At 54.0% G+C, this 18,773-nt stretch overlaps 1 protein-coding gene across 6 annotated transcripts in view; it reads right to left on the minus strand.

Moving 5' to 3' along the window:
- Positions 1–18,773, minus strand: part of RALGPS1 (Ral GEF with PH domain and SH3 binding motif 1) — a 201,971-nt gene that overhangs the window by 36,911 nt on the left and 146,287 nt on the right. For all 6 annotated transcript variants that reach the window (XM_010856926.1, XM_010856927.1, XM_010856930.1 and 3 more), the window contains exons 6-8: positions 17,603–17,740; positions 15,154–15,247; positions 10,617–10,684 (exon numbers count right to left, since the gene is read on the minus strand). In XM_010856926.1, coding sequence (XP_010855228.1) covers positions 10,617–10,684; positions 15,154–15,247; positions 17,603–17,740 — 300 coding nt within the window. The remainder of the gene's footprint in view (positions 1–10,616; positions 10,685–15,153; positions 15,248–17,602; positions 17,741–18,773) is intronic.

The raw sequence follows: 18,773 nt of genomic DNA on the forward strand, positions 1-18,773 counted from the left end.
CAGGGGAAGGGGGTGGGGCGTGGGGGGTGGCCCATGGTGGGGAAGGAGCTCGAGCAGTTCAGAGGTCAGGCATTAGGGGAAACCTGAGGAAGGGGGAACACGGCGACACATCGAGGTGATCTGATCTAAGCAGAAGGCACTTCTTGAAGGAAACGTGTGGTGGATAAACGTCCCACTGCTGCTCCGGAGGAAGGGAAGGTGAGGGAGACTAATACCTACTGTGCACCAGCTGTGAGCCAGGCTTGTATAAACACTCCATTGCTGAGTCCAGTGACTCGCGAGCCATCAACACTCCTACAGCCGTCCTGTGGAGACCTCCCCGCCCCCAGGTCACGTGGCCGAGGGGAGCTGGGTTTGCTCCTTGAACCAGCCTTGTGTGCAGTGAGAAGTGGACACTCCGAGGCTCTTCTGGGAACCTCCCTGGCCTCGGCTCTCTCCTCACCCACTCCCTTCCCCACTTGTTGCCCAGAGGTTCCTGCGCCCTGGCTCTGACCCCAGTCAGGCTCTCCTGAGCCTCTGGACTCGCCCCTGGTCGCTTCCACTCAGCTCCTGACTCTCCCTCCAGGCCAAGGCGCGGATCCACCCCCTTCTCCTTGCTGCTTTGGATGGGAGGCAGGCCTGGCCTCAGATGGCCCTGAACTCAGCTGGGGGAAGGTGGGGGGCTGTGATCTTCCTGGGCCCAGGGTCAAAGCTGATGCTGGTCTCAGTGCCCTGGGTCTCCATCACTCCCGTCCCTGCACTGTGGACCAACAGCAGGACTTTGACGCTGAAGCAGAAGAATTTCCATTCAGCTGGGACCTGGGGTGTGTGTGTGGGGGGGTGGCCTCTCTGCCAGTAAGTGACACTCTGCTACTGAAAGGCCTCATGTGCCAGCCCCACCAGGCCTGGCGGGGGGAGAGGGGGCGCGTCATGTGACAGCACCCGGGACACGTGTCTTCTGGGACTGGTTCGGAGCTGGGTGCTAACAAGTTTGTTCCTCTGTGTCCTCGGGGTGGGGGCGGGAGCGGTGATAATGGGCTGGGGCTCTGGCCTGCCCTAGCAGAGTGTGGTCCCCGCTGCCCGGCCCGATATGGCACGAGCAGCTGGAAAAACTGACCACGCGGCTTGACTATCTCAGAGGATTGCTCTATTTTTCCTCAGCATAATTTTTCCATGAATAATCTTTAAGTGGCTGTTTCTTTAGCAGTTTCATTGGAACATATGAGAACTGACAGTCATTGGGGAACAAGATATCATGAACGAAATCTGGTTTTCATTACACTTCTCTCAAGAAACCAACATGCTGCCCAGCAGACCACTCACTGATTGGAAGAGAAAAGAGCACAGAGCCTTTTAACAAAGGCTCTGGAGTGGGCAAGATCAGGATGATGAATGGCTACAGCAAAGAACGTGGGACCCAAAGGCAGACAGGCTCCGACTGGTACCTGCCACCCCCTGGCTGAGCGACCTTGGGCGAGTCACCTCGCGCCTCTGAGCGTGAATTTTACGTCTGCAAGACAGGGGCACTAAGCCGGCCTGGTGGCACCCTGGTGAGGATAAAAGGACAGAGCGCCGGCCTCTCTCTTTCCTAACAACACAGGGGGGATGCGCCCCAGCCACTCTGAATTAGAGAGCTGATACTCTGCCTTCGCAGAGTCACAGTCAAGTGGGGACAGAGACAAGCATCCAGATAATTACACCCAGGAAAGATATCTGCTTTGATAAGAAAAAATAAAGAAATATGATAATAGCAGTAACTACATCACTTGGATAACTATCACAACTGTGCCAGGGCTGGCGATGGTAATGGGTGACACTCACTGAGAATCTACCAGGGGCCAGAGACTGTGCTAAATGTTCTGGACAGAGGATCTGATGTCAGCGTCACAGTAACACTGCCTCGCAGGCCCTGTTGGCGGCATCTCAACGTTATGATGTGGCACCTGCAGTTGGAAGGGTTCAGGAGCTTGCCGGGGCGAGGGGCTGGTGAGCGGTGGGAAACAGTGGCCTTGTGCTCCGCTTGTAATTCTAAAGGAAGGCAGCTCAGAAGCCACACACTACTCTGACCTCGGCAGCCTCGGTCTCGGCCGTCACTTCCTCTTCTCAGAGGTGGCCTTGGCCAGCCAGCCAGCGCTGAGACACTGTGGGGGCCACGGGCCTCTTCTGCCCACCCACGGGGGTCACAGGAGACAGATCTGAAACGCCCCCAGTGCCTCCTGTACATTTCTCTTGGAAGAGAAAGAAATGGAGGGAAAGAACTGGAGGCCCCTCCCATCCTCAGGGGTTAAATTAGACCCTCACTGAGATACAGAGCCCGGCGTGGTGCAGGATTCACAGCCCCGAGGGTGGGAGTTCTCACAAAGAGGGTGACACCCCATCGTTCTGGGTGCACGTGGCCCACGCCCGGCCTTCATGGCACCCGTTCATCCGAAGCTAAGTAGTTGTGCGTGATTTCCTGCTGACTGTCCATCCCCATCCCCCACCCCAGGAGGCAGGGACCGTGTCTCAGTGACCAGCACAGGGCTGGGTGGGCAGCTGGAGCACCAGCAGCATGTGCCGAGAGCACCGGCATGGTGCCCACGGCTCTGCCGAGGAGGACACGCACCCGGGTAGGGGAGCCTCGTTCCCACGGGTCCCGGCGGCATCGGAGCAGTCCTGCCCTGGGTTAGCGCGGCCCGATTCAAGCAACCTGGCAGCCCGGCCGCCACTCACGGGCTGCGCTCCAAGTCTCGCACATCGGAGATTAATGGGAGGCAGCTGTGTCGGAGGGAAACGACTCAATCTGGAGTCACAAGACTCGCATTCCATCCAGCCAAGTCCCCGGGCTGAGCAGGGAGCTGGGGTCCATTCTCCTCCGGCTCTGAGCCTCCACATCATCCCTGGAGGCCAGGATCACCACTGCTGCGATCTGGAGCTTCGAGAGCACCAGCCTGAGCGTCTGGGGCACGGGGCCCACATCCCTCCCAACTGCAAGGGGTTCCGTGTCTCCCCGTTTCATTCCTGTGTTTCATTCATTCTCCATTTCATTTTGTTCCCACACTGGGGCTCTCACCGGGTCTGCCAGAGCCCTGAGCTCTCTGGGCCCCGGGGGCCCCTCTGCAGAGGAAAGCCTGTTTGTGTTGAAAGCCTTCTCTGGCCAGGTTTCCTGGTGGAGCCTGGGAGCCGGTGACTTTTATGTTCACATGCGTTCTTTGTTTCTCATACATGCAACTCTTACAGGTCCTTACTGCGAGCCAGGCTCTATCTCACACGTCACTCGGTTTGCCCCGGTTCACTTCCTTCTGAAATATGGCATCCGATCACCTTTCAACTGCAGTGAGGCCCGGACGCGTTCTTCTCACAGCCAGAGGTCCAAGTTCCCAGCTGCAGCAGGGCAGCAGCTTTGAGTCTTGGTCCCTCTGCTTGACCTTGTCCTTAAGGGCTACTAGGATGGGAGGCTACTAGGATGGGAGACTCCAAGGACAAAGCAGATGCGAACTCCAGAGGGAACCAGCGAAAACTGGTCCCTGTCCCTTGAGTCCCTCACCTAGGGTCCTCTACCCACTCTGAGAATATGAGGGCAGAAAGAGGGGGTCACTGCCCTCACCCATGGGGGTGCTCTCTCACTCTTCTCAACCACAGTAAGGGGTCTCCAGGCCACTCGAGGAACTTGCTATATGTCCCCAGCAGCTGGGAGACCCAGGGGACTCTGAGTGCCTCCCTCAGGCCTAGAGTCCACATGGCTGTGGCCACACCAGGGTTAGCTACACTCACAGATTCATCCGGACCAGGAGAGGTGTGGCCTCTCCTGGACCAAGGTGGTCCCTGTGAGTGGAGCTGAGGGCTGGAGGGGACTTCAAGCAGTAAGAAACGTGGTGGGCACCAGCTGAGGGCCCGTGCAGTGCCTCCCCACCCCCAGAAAAAATCTGCATCTGCTCAGGTCACGGGGCTGTGGGGTCGCCGGAAAACCCATGAAAGCGCCTGTGAGAGGAAACAGCACCCGGAGTCGGCACTCAGCCCGCACCATTCTTGGCAACCAGACCCTGAGGTTAGCCAGCCGAGGAAGGTAGAGGGAAGTCCAGAATGGGGGGATGGCAACACCCCCACTCCGCAGCCACAGTGGGAAGTCCCAGACAGGGCAAGAGGAGGACAGGATATGCCAAAGCATGTTTAGGATCTACTCTTACACAGACCCAGCCTTCTGAGGACCATGCTGGGACAGCATGCCACTCACAGTGTCAGTGGCAACGTCATGGGTGTGCCAAGGTGGTCACCCAGGGCAGGGCGCTTCCTACACTGCACCAATGATGGGGAGCCCAGGGAACTCCGGGGCCCTCTGGTGCATCCTGCTTCTTCCCTGTGCTGCGTTCAGGCAACAACCAGTCCAGACCCCTGGGCTCAGCAACTGGCTCTGCCCCTTCCTCCAGGTGCAAGATGGGGGGAGCAACCCAGAGCCTTCGCCTATAGGGCAGGTATACCTACCTCAAAAGGTAGGTGTAGATTCACCAGGCAAGCACACAGGATGGGGTTAGAGTAGTGCCTGGCAGGGAGTACTCGCTCAGTATGTGTCAGCTATTACTATCTTTAACCTGTTTCCCTACCTGTGGACCAGCTGGTATGGTTTGTTTTAACACAAGTCCACAAATTCTGACACTCTCATTGAGGGCTCAGTCTCCCTGCCCTCTCCTTGGGCCTGGCAGGCCTTTGAGACTGCCTTGACCGACAGAAAGAAAGCAAAGTGCCGAAGAATTGATGCTTTTGAACTGTGGTGTTGGAGAAGACTCTTGAGAGTCCCTTGGACTGTGCAAGGAGATCCAACCAGTCCATCCTAAAGGAAATCAGTCCTGAATATTCATTGGAAGAACTGATGCTGAAGCTGAAACTCCAATACTTGGGCCACCTTCACTGATGTGAAGAGCTGACTCATTGGAAAAGACCCTGATGCTGGGAAATTGAAGGCAAGAGAAGGGGATGACAGATGATGGGATGGCTGGATAGCATCACCGACTCGATGGACATGAGTTTGAGTGAACTCTGGGAGTTGGTGATGGACAGGGAGGCCTGGTGTACTGCAGTCCATGGGGTCGCAGAGAGTCGGACACGACTGAGCGACTGAACTGAACTGACCTACAGAGCATGGCAGAAGTGAGGTTAAATGATTTCCAAGGTGGGTCACACAGATGGCATGATGCTTTGAGGACCTCTGCTCTTGGAGGGCAATACCATGCAAGAGCTCAATGACTCTGAGGCTCCCATACATCAGGGAAGCCCATGTGGGCGTCCACTGGACGCCATGTGGACCTTTGGGTTCTGCCCCAGCTGACAGCCAGCGCCACACGTGTCCCGACGGTTCCAGCCCCAACATCTAGTCCCTCTCAGCCTTCCCGTATTTCCCACTGAGACCCTAGTTGTCATGGAGCAGAGACAAGCCACCCTGGCTGTGCCCTGTCCAACCTCCTAGCCCAAAAGTCTGTGCATGTAATAATACAGCTGCTTTGTGCCACTTGGGTCCTGGAGGGGCAAGTTATGCAGCCAGAGTACCTGGCACAGCTGCTGAGTGTGAGCTGGAACTGACGTGAGGGCCCCCTGGTGCCCCCGTCCAGTGCTCCATTGGCCATGCCATGCTGTCCCTCCATCTGGTCAGCATCAGAGCCTATCTGTTAGGGTCAGGAGCGAACATTCCTGAGTGGTAAGCGTGTGCCAGGCACTGCCTAAGGGTTTTTCTGGCCCAGCCACAGTCCATGAAATAAGCCTACATGAAGTATTTATGGTGCTTTAGTCGCTAAGTCGCATCCGACTCTTGTGACCCCATGGACTGTAGCCTGCCAGACTCCTCTGTCCATGGGATTCTCCAGGCAAGAACACTGGAGTGGGTTGCCATTTCCTTATCTAAAATGTTTAGTTATTCCTATTCCCATTTCACCAATAAGAACACCAAGGCTCAGAGGGACCACGCCGATCACCCAAAGTCCCAGAGCTAGGAAGCACTGGAGCTGGCCCTGCACTCAGGTCGGCCCGACTCCAAGATCTGCCTGGCTTTTACCCACTGGGCAACAGAAGGAAGACAGAAAGGTGTTTGGCGAGCAGTCCTGAAGGTACAGGAACCTGCGGCCAGCCTGAGCTTCTCCATGTAGTTGCTTTGCTGCCAAAGAATCTCAGAGGAAACCTGTCAGCTGGTTCAGCCACATGGAGGCGGGGCTCACGAGATCTGGAAATGTCTTCACCGGTTCCAAGGCACACACAGCACCAACTGCCCTCTCTCGGGGTCAACGTTCTTTATGATTTTTGCTCTCCAGGAAAATATTAGTTCATTTATATAAGCTAAACATTACATATGGGGGGAAATGGAAAACGTGGCATTCCTGGCCTTTTTTCTCCCCAGACCAGAAACTGAGAAGGTTTCTCCACTTCCTTTCTCACAGTCTGTCCATCTGCTGGTGTGGAGCTGCTGGCACGGCCGCTTCCCGGGGAGTGGAGAAGGGGGTGTGGGGGCATCGGAGGGACGCAGGGTGCAGCTGCAGCTCGGGGGACCACCTTGATACCAACCGAGGCCCCAGAGACCTCACAGAAGGGCTGCGTCCAACACAGAGCCTGTGTCTCCCAGGCAGGGCCGGCAAGCTGAGAGGGGGAGCGAGTGTAGCCACAGAGCGGGGTCAGGCAGCTCACGCTGGCCTCCTGGGGCTGCTGTTCCCCCCACCGCACCCATCAGTTCCTCACGCTGTCTGCTGCCTGCCTCCCCAGCTAAGGCGAGAATGAAGCCCACGAGGGCAGGTCTTCTCCAGGCTCCTCAGGGGGCCTGGCTCACAGTCGGCCCCTGGCATGTGAAGCCTCCAGTGAACAGACTCTCCTGGGGCCTTTCCTCAGCAGGTGTGGGGTGCTTGCTGGCTGGAAAGAGCCTGGGACTGTAGCCCCAGCCCCCTCCTGAGGAGCTGAGGGAGGCTGCGTTCCTCCCATTCTTGGGACTGCAAGAGGCACATTCCTGTCCCTGGTCTGGTCGGGCTCTTGCCATGCAGCCCCATCTAATTGCCAGACATGGAAGACCTCCCTGGAGCTGCCCTTTGTCCTGCCTGCAAGGGACCCCGCAGGTCCCCTCTGCTGTCTGGAAGCCGAGGCTGGGAAGCCGGGATCCCTGAGTGCATCTAAAGCCTTCCAGACCCTTCTGGGCCCTCTGATGGTACATGAAAACCTTAATACCCTGCTTCGAGGCTGGAGCCGCAGCTGTGGAAAGTCAGTGGCAGATGCGCCTGGGTACTGAGGTCTGCTGGCCTCAGCACTTTGCTGGGAGGAGTGTGGAGTCAGCAGGCAGCCAGAGAACCAGGTGCCCACAGGCCCAGCTGGGAGCCCAGAGATCAAGCACCCCACATGCGGGGCTTTGGGAATTCCAGGCCTGGGGAAGGCAGACATGGGACAGGGAAGCACAGAAAGCTGTCTAGTTTCCACAAGGGAAGAACCCTGAAGCACGGAGAGCTGCAAGAGGGTGTAACTCAAGGTCAGCAGGCTCTGGAAACCGGCAGGTAGTGGATGGTTTAGGTTTGCAGACCTCAGGGTCTCTGTCTCAACCTCAACTCTGCTGCCATAGCAAGCAAGTAGCCAGTGCATCCACGGCTGTGTGGCTGTGCTTGGATACAAACCAGAGCGGTCTGCATCAGAGCCACGTGTGTCATTCCCCAGTGTAACAGCGGACCTGACCTGGTCGGGGAGCGGGAGGAGAGAGAGGAGGAAAGATTTCTCCAAACCCAAGTGATGATTCAGCGACAGAGGCAGAATCATAACATTGACAGTAATAACATCATCCTAATAAAGTTACATTTGATGAGGGTGTGTTCTGTGTCAGGCACACGTGATCTTAATAAATTCTCACACCCACTCTCTGAGGGAGGTATTACTATGCCCACTTTACAGGTGGAGAAATCAAGGCTCGGTGGGCACACGGGGTGTTCTGTCCGACCCTTCAGATGAGTCCTTCACCCTACTTGGTGCCCTTGGGAGGCTGGACCCAAGAGGCATCCCTTGGCTCCCTTACCCCAGGCTTCCAGCTGGGTTTGGCTGACGGGAGGCTCCAGCTGTAGATATGGTGGGAGGGCGGAGGAGAGAGACGGCAGGGTATTTCAGCTCCGCCCTTCCCCCTCCTTTACCCTTGGCTACCACAATTCCTGCTGAGCTGACTTGTCCTCTGCGACTCAGCACTTGTTGGAGTTGGTAACAGTTTTTCTTTCCCAAGTCCTTCAGCCTAGAGGTGCTGGGGACCCCGCTGTCCTTGTGTAAAGTATTTATTCCTATTCCCATTTCACCTTCATTAAGTCTCTTCCGGTGAGTCATCTGGGGGCAATTCTGTTTCCTGGCAGGACTCTGACTGATGCTGGAGGTTAGTTAACTGGCTGGCTTCTGGTTTCACAAGGCCAATAAGGCCAATAAACACCGGAGCCAGGTGGGGATGAGGGGGGATGGGATGGAAGGAGAGTAGGGCTGAACCTCGAGGAGGCTGGACGGGGGCCCGGATCCGGCCCTGGTACCGGTTTCCATCCTAGGCAGGGCTCAAAAGTGAGTGTAGGCACTTCCCCAGTGGTCCAGTGACTAAGTCTCCACATGCCCAGTGCAGGGGACCCGGGTTTGATCCCTGGTCAGGGAACTAGATCCCACATGCTGCAACTACAGATCCCGTGTGCTGCACCTAAGACCCGGTGCAGCCAAAGACACACATATCGTATTGTTAAAAAGTGAACGGAGTTCCTCCTTTCCTGCCCCAGGGCTCGGGGAGTGGTCTGCTTCTGGAGGCCCCCAGAAGCAGTGTTAAGTTTCCTGTGCCTGGCTCCTGTCTCCACCTGGGGCACTTGGAGACAGATAAATCCTCCAGCTTGTCGGGCCGTGGGGACCTGACAGCACCTGGGGGAGGCCTGAGATGTACTCATCCCGTTCAGGTGTGCTAACCGGACAGGGTGCAGGGAATTCTTACTCAGACTGATCAGGAGACGGAAGGGCAGAACCCTCTGTAGCCAAGCCCACTCTCTGCTCCAGAACCCTGGCATTCCCTCCGGAACAAAAAGCCTTGAGTGGTTAGTGTTCCTACACCCCTCTGATGGATCCCTTCCACCCCCACCCACGGTCGGGTGTATGTGAGCATCGGGAAGGAACACGGCTGACTAAGCAGGAGAAGGTTCTAAAACAAGAAGGCAGAGACGAGACCAGCGCTAGAAACTTCTCTCTGGTCACTGCTGGTGGGTCATCTGCCGTGTGCAGAAGGCAGTGGACGTGAAAGGAGACCATGGGAGACAGCTTCCTATTGGGCTCATGGAACCTTGTGAGGATCAAGTTTAGGCCAGGACTCTGTCTCTTGAGGTGTAGACAGCAGCATCCCCAAGCTGTGTGGATCAACCAGCGTCTCCGTCTCTCTGCTAAGTTACCGTGGGACCCTGGGGGCGGGCTAGGGGCAGGGTCCAGCCTACACACTGGAGCTGGAGAGGCTGGGAAAGGTAAGGCACATGGAGGAAACCCCGGAGTCAGGGCAGAGGCCTTGCCTGGTGGGGCCAGTGAGAGGCTGTGACATAGCCTCCTGCGGCCCTAGGGTCCTGACACGGCAGCACCGCTGCACCAGCCTGGCTCCAGAAAGGGCAGTGAGTGGTTGGTTAGCAGGTCAACAGGTCGGGGGCAGGGGCCATGACACCAGGCAGAAGCCTGAGACAGCCACCTCCTCACCACTCACTAACCGCCTGTCAGATGTATCATTTCAATTTTGATATTCCAGTGACTCTGGGATGGGAGGCTTATTATCCCCATCTTATGGGTAAGGAAACCGAGGCCCAGAGGGTGTAAAGTTGCTTGTCCAAGACTGTAGTGGCCTGGCACCCAGGTGAGTGTCACATAAGCTCAAACCAGGAGGAGGAAGTACAATTGGACCCCAGCCTGCAATCTGATCCTGCCCGGAACAGCAGCAGAGAGCAGCCCCAGCAAGAGTCGGACACGACTTAGCGACTGAACAACAACCAAAAGGAAACTGTCTCGAGACAACTCTGAAGCAGCTGACATCGCGTACACGTGGGCAGAGTGCTTTAAAAGCGTGAGTGGCCCAGCTCTCAAGGTGAGAGCTGGTTCCACCTCCATTTTGTGGACGAGGCCACTGAGGATCGGAGAGGTACGCTGACAGAGCTGGGGGCAGCACAGCTCGAGCTTGACTTCAAAGCCTGGGCCTCTTATCTCTACGGGACGCCACATGCATCCCAAATATGGGAATAAAACTGATGCCCCAGGAAGGTGAGCCCTGTGTGTGTGGTGGGACCAAACGCCCCAGGCAACCCGTGCACCCCTCTGGGGCTTGTTACCCCAAGCCTGGGTGGGAGGCCTGATGACAAGCATCCAGGTTACCTGGAGAGTGTCCTGGGTTTCTCCACCCAGTGCAGGCCCCCAGCTTGGGCTCTGATCTTGCCTCTGTTGGGTCTCAGACTCTCCCAGGGAGCCCCCAGCCCAGAGGTGCCCTATAGGAACCCAGTGTGATCAGAAGCCTGGGCAGGCTGCGTGGGGTGGGGGAGGCGGCTGTGAGCAGGGATGCTGAGGCTGCCAGCCAGCAAACTGGACTCTGGTCTTTGGCTCCACAGGCAAGGCCAACCCTGGCAGCCACATCTGGGCCATTGGTGAGTCTGCCCCCACCCTAGGGGCTACGATACCTGCAAGATCTTCCTTGGAAGAGACTAGTCTCGGGGAGCTGCTTCCTGGTTCAATTCGGAGTGACAGTCTGAAAACAAAGATTTTCAAAGGATTAGATGGGCTCTAGGGTGTCAGAGGGGGAACCGGACATGTGCAAGCTGGGAACTGGGAAACTGGACTGCTGCTAAGGGCTATTTGTCATGGAGCCAGCAGTGCTCTGAGGTCTGCTCCAGATCACAGACACAGCTTTCCAAGGTCCCCGGGGGATTTCCATGACCAAGAAATGATGGCTAGGGAAGGCACAGTAAATAGTGCAATCATGGCCCCTTATTGCCAGGCACAGATGTGTTCCTGCTCAAGACAACACTATGAACTAGGAACACCATCCCCATCCTGTAGATGAAAAAAGTGAGGGGCAGCGAGGTCACACAGCTCCCCCCAGATGTGCGGGGCTAACAATTGGCCGAGAAGGGGATCGGGGCTGTCTGACCCCAAGCCAGGGGGTTTAATCATTACACTGCATTCTCAGATGCCTCCAGAGAGGCATGACATAGTAGTTATTATTGTTTTTCTTTAAAGCATCGATTAAGAAACTTCTGGCTGAAAATGACAGAGTGAAACTGGATGCCAGAGTTTCCCTCACCCAACAAGACCAATAAACAATTACAAACACTCAGGAGTAAAAGAGCTCCCCAGCTGCTGCTTAACAAGGGAGGGGGCATGAACTTCAAGAACTTGTAGCCAGGGAAAGAAAAAGCGGATCGTGTAGCTGAACAAGAGCCATCGTGTGGCCCAGCTCCCATCCTGACCTCGGACTTCTCAGGGGGTCTGAACGGCTCCAGATTTGGGAGAGACACGGATGGGGTGGTGGGTGGACGGCATGGGGGATGCTCTGATGGAAATGAAGTCTCCATGGTGCGGTGGGGGAGGTGGGGGTGCATCATCTGAAACCTGAGGGTATCCCTTTCTGGAATGGGATTCAGCCCCCTATTAGATGGAGGAAACACTGATGAAGGCCTTTTAACAGAGTCCCCTTCTCTAGAACAGATGGCTTGCTCCCTGCTTCCAAGGAGCTGGAGCCCTGAGTGCCCCCAGGCCACACAGAGGGCAGAGAATGAGAACCCCTGTGCCTCTCAGCACGGCGGAAGGAAAACCAGCCCATTCCACACAGCGCAGCAGAACCAGACGGCACCTCCTTCCATCAGAGCCGTGGACTAGCCAGAGGAAGCCTCTCACGTGGGAGCAAAACAGAAAGAAACAGTGGGGCCAACTCAAACATCCTCACAGAAAAAGGGGACAGAGGGAGAAGAGAGCACTGTCCAGATCGCTTGGCCCAGAGGGCAGCCCCAGGGGACACGGGGAAATCCCCCCAGGTGCTTGAGACTCTGGGTTGTATAGAACCAAACCTGGAAACTGAGATGGGAACACAAAAGATGAAAGGGGAGACTGGAGACCCCAGGGAACAAACCAAGGGCAGAAACAAGAGGACTGAAGGGATACCAAAGGAGAAACAGATCAACCCCAGTGACTGAGGATGAAAGAGATGGAGATTACAGCCATTAGAAAGAAGTCCATGGAGATGAAAGGCAGATAGCATCCAGTGTATGGATTCCTGGAATGCCGGAGAGAGAAAAGACAAAAAATGGCGCAGAAGAAGTGGTCGAAGATAGAAACCAAAAGAATTCCTCTGTGATGAAGAAAGAGCATATGCCGTTCCAGGGAAAGCTCCACTAGGAGGCATTCCCCTTGCGAGGCTTTTGAACTTTAAGGAATTCTTCCCACGAGGTAGACAAAACAAGTCACTTACAAGAGGAAAAATCTAGACTGGCTTGAGACTTGTCTATAGCAGCACCCAGTGCCAGACGGCAGTGGGGCAGGTTCTCTGTGTCCTGCGGGAGGGAAACCAAGGAGCCCAGCAAGTTAGAGGCAGATGTTTTCACGAAAGACGTGCATCAGAGTGTGCAGGACTTGAGCAAACCTACTTCACGATGAAACCCAGCTAAATAAGGGACTGAGTTAAAATAAAGACTCCAGGAATGGAGAAGCGACAGGTGATAAGAACTGAAAACGTTTAACTAAAACGATTCCTAAAGAGTAGGAATCATAATTCCTGAACATGATGTGTGTGTTACAAACTTGGAGAAACAAGAAGATAACTAAGGAGGAGTTGGAAGGTGGTACAGGAGAGGTGAAGGAGGCAGGTGGAGCTTGCTAACGAGCTCATCTTTTATGACCCAGTCAATGGGCCCTGCTCACCATGGAAATCCAGTTAAAACAGAACTTAGTGACTTCAACTTCGTCATGTTCTTGCTGACCTCTTCTGTTAATCTTAGAAGGCTCTTTTAGGGAATAATATCTATTGTGGAGAAATGTTTATCTGAAGAGTGGCAATTCCTTATGTTTTATTTCAGTTCCTTTTTCTGGTTAAAGTAAAACTGAAGTTGTTTTAATTAAAAAATAGCAAGTGCAGTATAATCCAATTTCAATAAATTCTATTCTTGCATCCATCCATCTACCCATCCTTCTCCATGTGTATATATGCACTTTCTATGCACAGAAGAAGGCTCAGAATAATGCTCATTTAATGCCAACAGTCATGCTTTTTAAGTGGCTGGAATTTGGGGAATTTTTCTTAAATAAAGTAAAATAGACGAAAGACTGAAGAAGACAAAACACTGGTTGGGCTCCTTGGCACAATGTCTTCAAGGTAAGAGGAAGCCTGTGTCCTCGGAGGTGGGGATCAAGCCGCTGGGTGTGCACTGGGCCATGGGGTGTGGGTCCCTCCAGCAGAGTCACAAGCCCCAGGCATCCTTTGTCACTCCGATCCAGGGTCCTCCTACGAAGGGACCCCCTCAGTGGTCTGGGCCCGGGACAAGAACACAGCCTTCCTTCCTGGGTGTGCCCACTTGGACCACAACAAAAAGCCTTTGTGAAATCCAGGCATTAAGTGCTAGGGGTGTTCATTGTCCTTCAGAATGGAAGGCGTAATTACTCACAATTTGCAGCTTGTCCAAGGATTAGCTCATGGTTAGAAGTATTTATGGACCATTTTTCTCCTTAAAGTATATTAGTGTTAATGAAAAACTACTGTCTTTTTAATAAAATTATTGGCACACGAATGGAAAATGTTATCCCAGAACCTAACTGGGAATAATTTCCCACTCCAGGGTACTCTTTTCAGGAACAGCAAATGCTTTGTCAGTAACAATGAGCAATTTGTGGCAAACATAATTTGAATGGTCATCTCTGGCCCTGATCTATTGCTGTTACGATTATGTAACAGATCAAAATGTATTACATTCTATTTTAACAAAATATTGTACAATAACAACTAAAGGTATCACCTCTATATTTCTAAAGACAGCCAACCACTAGGAGGACCATGTGGGGAGCTTTGGAAACAAATACAGATTTCCAAGCCCCATCCCAGACATCTGGGAGGCTAGAAGGCTTCCTGGGTATCTCTGGCCCACGGCCAGGGCTGAAATCCACTACCGCAGAGCTGGCGGGGGTGGTGTTACTTCAACAGCCATTCCCAAGGGCTTGGTGAATGAAAGCGGGTAACCTGAAGGTGCCCCTAGTGGCCACAGTTTCCAGCCACTTAGATGAAGAGCAAATCATCAAGCTGACCTCATTTTTAAATGTAAAACTGGAAAAGATTAAAAAATATATTGGAGAGCAGGATTCAAAGAGATTATGCACGCTTTACTGGACGCAACCAATAAGACAAGATTTAAAAGAACACATGCAAAGCTGGCGCTAGGGGGGGAAATCAATCAATTACATGATGTCCAAGACTAGCCTTGATAATAGGCCGTGTGAAAAGCCCTGAGGTTCTGAGATGACCTCAAGCTCAAAATGAGCCAAGAATGTCCAATCAATATGGGGGACATGTAAAGGTACTATACTCCAATAACAATTCAGCAGGAAAAAAAAAATACGGTGGACAGACTCAGCATGAAAAGTCCTCCTTCTCTCTTTAATTACATAGAAATGCTGGATAAATTCCCAGCTGCCACAGATGAAGAGAGAACTGAAAGCCAGAGCAGGTGAGTGGGAGAGGAGGCCAGAGGGCCCACCGGGGTCTTCATGGGAACTGGGTGTATTCTATATGGGCTGCGTGGAATGGAGATGGAGCCTCCACCAGCGCCAGGTGGCGAGAGTCCAGCAGCAAGTGGGGGCCCCAGGGAGCTGCCTCGTCCGTGAACAGGCTCTTGAGAACTCTGTTTGGCAGCGCGGAGATGAGTCTAGAAAGCTGCCCTTCCGCTCAGCGCTCTGAGTGGGGAGTCCGTCACGAGAACCTGGAGCATGAAGCTTGCACCACACACCGCCGTGGAGCCCCAATTTTACCCTCCCCACTGGAAAAAGCCACGCCGAGAAGCTGATGGAACACCATCCTCTGTCCGGAGGGGCCTATGGGGGGCGGACTGGGGTGGGAGGAGACGCTCAGCAGCCCCGCTCTGGGCTCTGTGGGGTCCGAGGGCCCCGAACACTCACGTGCTGGGGTGGGGGCACGGATGCTGCTGCACAGGTGGCCGGGGCGGGGCGGGCACTCACTTGTAGTTGTCGTCCTCCACGAACTTCTGGAGCTCTTCAATGTAGCGCACGGACTTCAGGTACTTCTGCACGTGGGGCAGGGTGGTGAGGTGGTCTGCAGGAGAAGAAGACCCAGAGGCTTCAGTCTCTCCCCGTCTTTGTCTCTCCCTGTCTCTGGGCCCCACCTGAGACGGGACTGAGACATATAGGCAGTCTTTCAACAGTTGGTGATGATCTCTTGGGCCAGGCCTGGGCTGGCCTGGGCACTGGGCACAGATCCTTGAGGCATGCCTCCCCAGATGGCTGGGCCACAGACCCCACACCCCAAGGTCACCACGGTTCCTTGGTTGAGCAAAGATGGGTCTTGGCGGGGGGTGTGGTGGGGAAAGATGGCCTCCAGAAAAGACCAGAGCCAGATGCGTGCACTCAAACAGGTTTCCACTGGAATAACTGGACCAGTCTCCCTCACCCACCCCACCGGCTCCATGTGACAAGAATGAATGGATCCTGTTCAGCCTGGTGAGCAACCCAAACCCAGACTCGGGTGCAGCCTGAGAGCCTGGCTGCTGCACCCTGAGAAGATGGGGAGGGGCCTCGATGCTTGAGCACCTGTTCTGTGCCAGGCTCTGCACTGGGTGATTTCTAGAAGCCATCTGGCCTCAACCTTTGTACCTGCCTCATTTCCAGGAATAAGCTGCACAGAGGAGGAAGCCACGATAACTTGCAAGGTCACTCCACTGAGAAGTTTTGACCCGAGTCACCTGTGGCCTCGGCCACACTGCGCTGTCTCTCCGGCCCAGGCTGATTCATGTCAAGTGCTCTCCTCAGACCATCATGGTCACTGCACTCTTTCTGAGGGGTCCCCACACCCTCCCTGATCCTCTCTGCCATTCTCCACTGGTTGGGACAGAACTGGTTGAGGAGGGAGGTGGAGGCAGTGGAGGAGGCCTTGCAGAGGAGCAGAAAATAGGGTGGGGAAGGGCCGCTGCTTTCCTGAGGCAGGGGTGAGGGGGTTGGCAGTGCATCTGGGTGCCAAGATGAGCCTCTGATGACTCTGCCCAGTAACTGAGAGATTCTCAGCGGGTCATTCGGTTTCTGAATGTGTTCTGGTCTCTGAAATGGGGATAAGAACCCCTGCTTCACAGTGCTGATGAGGGGGAAGATACAGGTACACAGAACAGCGGTAAGAGTGAGCATTTCCTGAGCTCTGATGAAAGGCTGGGGCGAGGGCCTGGCACACACACCTCCCTGTTGTCACTGATGAGAAAACCTCAGAGGAGACAGACTTTTCAAGAAGCAGGGCTGAGACATGAAGCTGCATCTTTCTGACGCTGAAGCCAAGCCTGTAATTGCTCTGCTGGCCAGCATGACCAGTGCTGAGCCCCCAGGAAGTGGAAAGGGCCCTGGGAACTCAGGCCTCTTCCTGCGTTCTGTGCAGAAGGAAAGCTGGTCTACAAGTGCGGCCTCCCCCTGCCCCGCCCCGCAGTGTTTGTTGAGGGGGTACTCCTGAGCGAACCTTTGGGTTTTGTGCCCGCCCCCCGCAGTGGCCTTCCCACGTGGAGGCAGCTGGCTTCTCCCACCCCGTGTGCTGGAGGTAGGGTTGGTCTCTTCTCCTCCTGCTTTGCTGCTTCCTGACTTCTACTCCTCCCCCTCCTGTGAAGCTCTGCTCCACGGAGACACATTACCGCAGCTGTACCACCCTTCCCCTCTTCCCTGTGACTTCTGCCACATGGTGCCCAGGTCACTCAGGCCCATTCCTGGAGGACCTGGGTACCTGACTCCTGGCTGAGCCTATTCCCCAGTGTCCACGTGGCTGGCCTATCGGCGTCTCCATCAATATCTCCTCCATCCATCTCAGATGCACATCATCAGGGTCACCCTTTGGATTTGGTCACCTGTGGGAGAGCCTGGCTAGTTGTTGACCAAGTCAATGCTCTTTTCCCTCTAGGCCCACAGCTATGTTGCATTCCTACCTTCCCTGGACAGAAGCAATGAGTGCCATGTGCAAGTCTGACCCAGAAGTCCCATTCTTATATGATTCTCTCTTCTTCTGCATCTGCCAGCTGGATGCAGAGTTCCGTGGAGGACTTGGCACCGTGGGACATGGTGGAACCACATGATAGAGGAGCCCGAGTCCCAGAATCTGCTTGGAGGAGAGCCACCCAGGAGCTGCCCACAGAGCTCTTCATCGATGAGACCTGGCTCTGCCACTGACTAGGTGTGTGCCCTTAGACAGGTGACCACAGTATGCTCAGCCTCGGTTTCCCCATCTGTGATACAGGGATGGTAACGTCTAGTCTGCACAGTCTTTGACTATCAAACATGCTTGCAATGGATCCAGCATGCATTTGATGCTCAGGATATCAAAACGAAGAGCCTGGGGTGGGGACTACCTGGTCTCTAGAACTTTCTCACTGATAATGTGCTGCACCCAAAAGATTTCACAATCCCAACAACCAGGGGGACTAACCGTAGCTGCAGGAAACTTGTAAGTCAGCAATTATTCGGAGAATATTGTTCATCTGATTGGATCTTTGTTCGTTTTCCATGATGCTGCCTGAGGCAGGATACGCAGAATCAATGTAGATTAAATCCAGAAGATAGATGCCTAAAATCAAAGAAGATATTTAATGATGGAAGGTGTTCATTTATCAGAATGGCACAGAACAGAACTGCTCTGCTAGAAGGTACACGGTGATTATGGAAAACTGCAATATGATTTGGACTTCAATTCCAATCCCGACTACTAACTGTTCACATAAACTGCTCAACTGTAAATCAAACATCTGAGCAACAACCAAAATGAATGCTGGCAAGATTTTAGCATTTTGAGTTCCTACACTCTTCCAGCAACAAGGGTTAGTCCCTGTAACCCAGCTGGAAAATAACAGGACATGAAAGGGATGAATGAATACTTGTGTTTTACCAACCACTGCTGTTTAATAGGTCTACGGTGTCATACCCATGAGAACACTGTTTGAATTCAGGTTTTCATTTATTCACTTAACTGTTAGTCTATTTGTTTATCTATCTTTCCTTACGTGCACACACACACACCCCACCCCCAAATCATAAATAAAGGAACAAAAGAAGAAATCAAAAAAGCAATAGTCCTTGGTACAAAGAAGTAAGGCTAGACAGAGAATTCTCCTGCTAAGGGTGCTTAATAAGAAAATAACGTGTGATGTGGAAACATTGCTGTGATAGGCCGGTAGGGAGCCTCAGCACAGCCTCAGGGCATCACCCCAAGGGGAACTGGGGGTAAGCTGACTAACCAGAGACGGGCGAAGAGGACTGGCTGTGCAGCGTGGTCCAGCTGACTGGCTTGCTGAGGGCCACACTTCAGAATCTCGAGGTGTGCGTGGACAACCGGTGGCATGGCCTTCCAGCAGCCCCCTTCCAGAGTATTGCCACTAAACCCATAACACTGGTGAAGTGCACAAGTGGTGATGCAAAGCAGAACTGAAGGCAGAACACACTGAATGAGGCAAAGAGGAAGGGCTGATATTAATTAAAGGCATAGGCGATTGAGAAGAGCTAATGATTACTATCTTCTATGCACAAAGTGATACTGCACCAAAATATACAAAGCAAAAAAGTGCCAAAAATCAAAAGTGGATTCAACAAAGCCACAACTATAG

Source organism: Bison bison, unplaced genomic scaffold (genome assembly GCF_000754665.1).
Source record: "Bison bison bison isolate TAMUID 2011002044 unplaced genomic scaffold, Bison_UMD1.0 scf7180017864375, whole genome shotgun sequence".
NCBI classification, from domain to species: Eukaryota; Metazoa; Chordata; class Mammalia; order Artiodactyla; family Bovidae; genus Bison; species Bison bison.